Genomic DNA, 6255 nt, shown 5'->3' on the forward strand with positions numbered 1-6255 from the left:
ATTGTCTGTCTCTGTACTTTCATATTTCTGCGTCATTTGGCTCCATAATGTAATTTTTGACAACTCCCATTCACTTCCTCCTCTTTTTTCCTACAGGTGCCTATCAGAACGTTCTTTCTTTCATGCATTTTGTTTTTGTGTCGCTTTTAAAATGATGAAAAATCATGAGAGACAAAAGTCACGGTTACACTAGAATAATGTCATGGTAAAATTATGTTTATTTTGTTTTTATCTCGACGTTGTCACGCTGTACCACTGTAAACGTTTACAACTGAAGAGTCCCAGATGACGCAACGGAGTTTATGTTTACAACTGTTGGCAGATGCATTATGGGAGACAGTTGATTGACACGACCGCCATTTTGCTCCTCCTCTGCTTCCATTGTGTGAGAGAGATAGTAAATATCTGCTGCTGCGAGACAAGCACAACACCACTTGAATCCTTGCGAAGGAAAAAACAGTAGATTCACCCCGGTGAGTTTAATTTTTTTTATCTTTAAAAACAACAATTAGTCGTTTAGTGAAGAAAATCACACGAATTAAGTTATATTTGTGCTGAAATCGCGTGTTATTTCGACGTTGTGTTGATCGAGAGTGAGCAGCTGCCTCGGTGTCCGGGCAGGAGGAGAAGGGCTCTGTACTTCCACCGCTCCGATATCTGCTCCACTTTCAGCCACCGTTAATATGTCGCCGCTCCGCTTTTAGACCACGTCGCTTCAAACGCCTGTGACGGTGGCCGTTAACTGCACCTGTCTGCTACACATTGTGAGTAGTCTTGTGTGCGCACGTTTTGTGTTTTTTGGGAAAATGTCAAAAGTTTATGCCCTACTCACTAGCTGTGTGTTTGTAGCTTCGTTTGGGTCTGCGGCCATAATCTTGCGGTGGGGGGCGGAGCTACGGCGGCTAGTCCCGCCCCTTTACCCAGCAGACTGAACTCCCATTGGTCCGTCGGTTCAACAGGGACGCGGCGGATTGGCTCGTTTCAGAGCGGCGACGCGCTTTGCGGAGGGCACGGTGTGTGGATTGGCTCGGCGCGGTGTGTTTGTGCAGCTGCCAGAGCGGAGCAAAAGTTTTCCCAGGCGGCTCTGTCTGACTAATATGAAAGACCGTGAGCTGGAGGAGGGAACAAAACAGTCACCCTGCTGAGGAAACGAGAGGCGAGGATTAACAGGAGATTTAGATGACCCTCATGTCGACGTTTGTGTCATTGTAGCAACAGAAAATGATGATAAACCGCAGGCAAAGTTGTCTGCTCAGCGTTTAATAACATCAGTTAAATCTAAAGGTGGTTATCGCACATCTGGATGCAACGATAAACAATACAGCCCGGAGGCTTTGTCTCAGGCCAATGGGGAATACTTTATGAGGAACACTGTTCAGGGGAAATGGAGAATGAAACATTTTAGAGTAAAACCCACTAACGTAACTAAAAGTAATAATCATTTATGAGTTCCAAACACAAGTGTTCACTTTTATGATGTTTTACACATGATTATTATAGCCTAGAAGAAGACTTTGACCAGAGCCATAGTGTCAATAAAACAGTGTGACCATGATAATAGAGTGAAATATAAGAATAACAACTCTCTCAATAACATTAGAGAGTGTGCAAAACTTCGGCTCTAAATCCAAACTACAATAATGTGTTTTATTTTGATGTTCCCTTCAGGTGATCACTTGTTGTCATGGCTCGTACCAAGCAGACTGCCCGTAAGTCCACTGGAGGAAAGGCTCCTCGTAAGCAGCTGGCCACCAAGGCTGCCAGGAAGAGCGCCCCCTCCACCGGTGGTGTGAAGAAGCCCCATCGTTACAGGTACACACCTTATCACTTTACACACATTATCAAACACCAATCCAACACATTTTTTAAGTCAATAATTCAGCTCCATGGCCTCAGGCAGAAACACACAGAGATCAGTCACAACATTAACAACATAACTTGTTTTAAAATAATAAGGCACATGTTAACAATTACTCATCATTTTGTAAAGGTAGAGCTGTTAACCTATCCATGTGATGTACGTGCATACAGACAGTGGTTGAAGTGGTGTGTAATAGTGGAGCCTGGTTGTTCTGTGTTCCAGACCCGGTACCGTGGCTCTGAGGGAGATCCGTCGGTACCAGAAGTCCACTGAGCTGCTGATCCGCAAGCTGCCCTTCCAGCGCCTGGTCAGGGAGATCGCCCAGGACTTCAAGACAGACCTGCGTTTCCAGAGCGCCGCCATCGGGGCCCTGCAGGTATGTGTGAAATACATTAAAGGGATAGTTCAACATTTTGGCAAATTGGTATATTGCCATGATCCCTATAGTCTTTAATTGTCCATGCAAGCTGTTTTTAGAATGGTGGAGCGAGCTACGCTACGGAGGCTCATGGGATTTCTTGGTTTCCCTCATCAAACTCATCAAATACACAATCCAACAAGTTGTGACCTGCACATTCACCACACTATGAGATAATAAAGGAACGTTACCACACAGAGTTGTTTTCGAGGCAAATGCAGAGACTGCTTGCTGAAAAACTGCCCTCAACGGGAACGAGCATCAACATTTTTGCATGAATTTACCTTGAAAACAACTCTGTCTGGTAATGTTTTGTTATTATCTCATAGCGTGGTGAATGTGCAGGTCACAACTTGTCCACCAGAGCGTTTTGGAGTTGTTGAATTGTGTATTTGATGAGAGAAACCAAGAAATCCCATTAGCCTCCATAGCGTAGCTCTGAGCAGCTTGCAGCTCTGCTCCACTGTTCTAAAAACAGCTTGCACCGACAATTAAAGGTATTGAACCTACTCTTAAGACTATTGGGATTATGGCACTACAATTTGCCAAAATATTGGACTATCCCCTTAATAAAAGCACAATAGTGCAACATTGAAACAGTGAAAGTGACCCAGTTCTCCCGGTGCCCCCCCCCCCTCCCTGCAGGAGGCCAGCGAGGCGTACCTGGTGGGCCTGTTCGAGGACACCAACCTGTGTGCCATCCACGCCAAGCGTGTCACCATCATGCCCAAAGACATCCAGCTGGCACGCCGCATCCGTGGAGAGCGCGCTTAAAGCAGCTTCCCCCGCATCTTCACCTCTGTCCTGTTTTTTCTCTCCCTCCTTCCTTCATTCTACCCCTCCCACCCACCCCCCTCACCCCCCCAGCTTCTCAGTAGACTTTAGAGTAATCCTGTTTATGAAGCGATAGAAATATGTGGAAGTCTGGTCTCTCATAGTTTTCTTTGTCTTCACCAAATGTTTTAGGGTACCTGTTTTCGTGCATGTGAAAGGTTTAGCAGATCAGACACACACGTGCACTCACTCACACCCGACCTCAGGCTCACCTGGATGTTTTTAGGGTGGGAGGTCTGTGTTGCACACAGCCAGGGGGGGGGCTCTGGCCAAGGGGCTAGTCTGCTTAAGGGGAGCTGCAACTTCCACAGCAGGGTGCTATTAAAACTAGCCCCACGGCCCGCAACCATCTGAGCCCCCTCCTCCCCTCCCACCCAGTCCGTCCCTCCACCCCCCACCCCCCCACCTCACCCTGCAGCTGCAGCCCAGCGGCTCGCAGCTCCACCTCAGACCAAGTCCCTCACCCCCCCCTGTGATCTGCAGGGGGAGGGGCTGCTGGTCTGTCAGCCTGTCTGTGTGGATGTGTGTGCACTGATCTTCCAAACCACTTGTGCTCAACAAACAAGAATCTGTTGGTTGGTTAAGAATATTGATTATTGTTGTGGATATGGTGTCTATTTTTTTTTTTTTTTTTTTTTTTTACATATAATAAGTCATGGATGAGCATCTCTTCCTTTACCACTTCCAAAATCATCGAAACAAGAGAAAAAGCAATTGAACTGTCAACACCGTTGTCAGGTTGTTGTTTTTTTTAATTGTTTTTTTTTTTTTTTTTTTACAGTGATCTGATTCGTTATAGAAAATCAGGAAGGGCTTCTTTATTTTCCAAGGCAACTTCTATTCTAATGGCAGCCACAGTGAGGTGGTGGTGGACCGTCACCTCCTCTGTTCAGTTTAATAGTTCACTGTAAATCAGTCGTCACATATTGTTCTCTCTCTCTCTGTCTCTCTCACTGATAAGCGTTAGACTTGTCGAAGCATTATTGACATAGTGAAGTTTCACTCTGCATGTTGAGGTTCTGCGTCTCCTGCACTCTGTAGATCTGAGCATATAATCTGTTCCCTTTCAAAATTTGTGATACACAATATAACCTCATATTTGTTTTTTTTTATATTTTTCTTATTCCTCAAGATTTTCAGACGTATAAATAAGCTGATCTTTGTATTTTCCAAATTTCTCATATTATGGTGGTAATAAATAGGTGTTAAAACAAGCGCTGTGAGCCTGTGTCGTTTGTTTCCTCTTCAGCCGTCTTGAGTGACCACAGTGTGTTGGAACTGAACGGCCACATGGGGGCGCCCTTGAACCAGGTCTGAACCACACTGTACAGACTCCCTCTGTCTTCTGCTGAATGAAACACTGGGGACCAGCACTGACAATAGGAGGTGTTATACTGTGTTGGTGTGGACTGAAACAATCTAAACCTACTCTGATGGTGGACCACATGTTGACCCACATGTTTCTTTTAATCAGAACTCTAAATGTAGCTGTCCAGTCATAGTTGTGAACACTGAGAGTTTCCTATGAGAACAATTCAGTTTGCACTAACAAAGAAACTGTACAACCACTGATCATCAAGTTGAGTCAGAGTCATGTGGGACATGAAATATAAACCTGAATGTCCTTTATACAGCTAAGCCCAAATGACCCAGACCCTTTCACTTTCATCTTTTTTTCTGTGTTCAGCCTCCTGCTGAAATAAGAAAGATCACATTTACCCCAGCAGTCTACACTCACGACAAAGGTTAAAAATATACACATATTAATAAATATAAAATATATTATATTTTATTTTTGGGGGTGGAATTTTTATTATGAACATGATTTGAAGGTGTGATGATGGAGAGTGTCCAGCTGGATGTCACTTGGTGGGAGACACTGTATCTACACACACCTTAACTCATGGATACATAAGGAATCTTCAGTCTCTATATAGATTACATTGTGTTTCTCTATTGGTGGTTGAGGGGTGAAAGTTACAGTCAGTTTCTACACTGATGCTGAGATTACCAACTCAGACAAGGAGAAGGTCGTCATCGCCCTCTGGTGGACACATTGAAATTATCACAAACTCTCTGCACTTTTTTTTCCTTTTCTTTTTTACTGATGAAAAAATTGGTGTGAGTACACATTTGAACAGAGTTGATCTTATATTAAAATAGAATACCACTTCTTTTTTTCTGAATATGAAAAAAGTTTCCTAACAATATTTATTTATTGTTCTTTCTATGAGAATTCAACCATATACAACTGTATGCTTCTGCTCCATCACATCTCAGTGGAATGATTGAACTTTTTATTTCTCTGTGATTATCAGCTTTAGTTAAATAACATATATATAATGTAGTTTTTTTTCCCACTGCACTGTTCATGCATATTAGTAAATTCAAACACTCAATAGTGTATAAAATGTGTGAAATTGTTATTACAACATATACACTGGCAGTTTTTTTACCTCTATACTCTGGACAATTGTATCTCTGAACTATTATCGCAATAAACATGTCTTTATTATTATGTTAGATTGTTCTGGTGTTCGTCATAATGTTTAAAGAATGGATTAAATATTTCTTCCACCACTGAGTGGAACAAAATCAGATGCTGGAAGACAACAGGACTAGGCTATACTATATTATGCTTTTTTCTGTGCAGTCTGTGTGGAAATCAGCATCACAACACATGTAGTTGTTGTTGCTGACAGCCCATAGTGAGGTAAGGTGAACTTTCTACTGTGTTTTTAAATGTCAGCGTCTCACTCAGCTTATCCACCTTCCCCTGCACAGGTGGAGTGAGTGAGTGGGGGGGGGGGGGGGGGGGGGGGGCTACATAAAGCCCATGTGAAACATCTGTTGCTCTCGTCTGTTCAGCTCCTGTGTGATCTGAGCTGCTATTACTATTACTTTAAAGTGTTTTCTCTTGTTTTTTATATATTCAATTTCATTTTTAAATTTTTAAACAGTGATTCTTAGCTGTAGGAAACCTTTTCTCCTCCTCAGACTGTGTTTCTGTTTTTCTGCATTCACCTTCCTCAAGGTCTGCTCAGCACCGTCCCTCCCCCATCACATCTGCTCCTCCCTGGGATTACAGTACAAATGTCTGTCTGAAACTCTCAGTGCTGAGGGGGAAGATTACAAATGCACT

The 6255-nt window shown here is 43.3% G+C and overlaps 1 protein-coding gene across 1 annotated transcript; it reads left to right on the plus strand.

The window, feature by feature from the left end:
• The first annotated feature begins 339 nt into the window (after positions 1–339).
• On the plus strand, positions 340–4327 carry h3f3c (H3 histone, family 3C). The gene is made up of 4 exons (XM_083986624.1): positions 340–473; positions 1669–1812; positions 2084–2237; positions 2925–4327. The coding sequence occupies exons 2-4, from the start codon at positions 1685–1687 to the stop codon at positions 3051–3053; spliced, it is 411 nt and encodes a 136-aa protein (XP_083842750.1). The 5' UTR covers positions 340–473; positions 1669–1684; the 3' UTR covers positions 3054–4327.
• Positions 4328–6255: the final 1928 nt, after the last annotated feature.

The sequence above is a fragment of the Trachurus trachurus genome (assembly GCF_905171665.1).
Source record: "Trachurus trachurus genome assembly, chromosome: 14".
In the NCBI taxonomy this organism is placed as follows: Eukaryota; Metazoa; Chordata; class Actinopteri; order Carangiformes; family Carangidae; genus Trachurus; species Trachurus trachurus.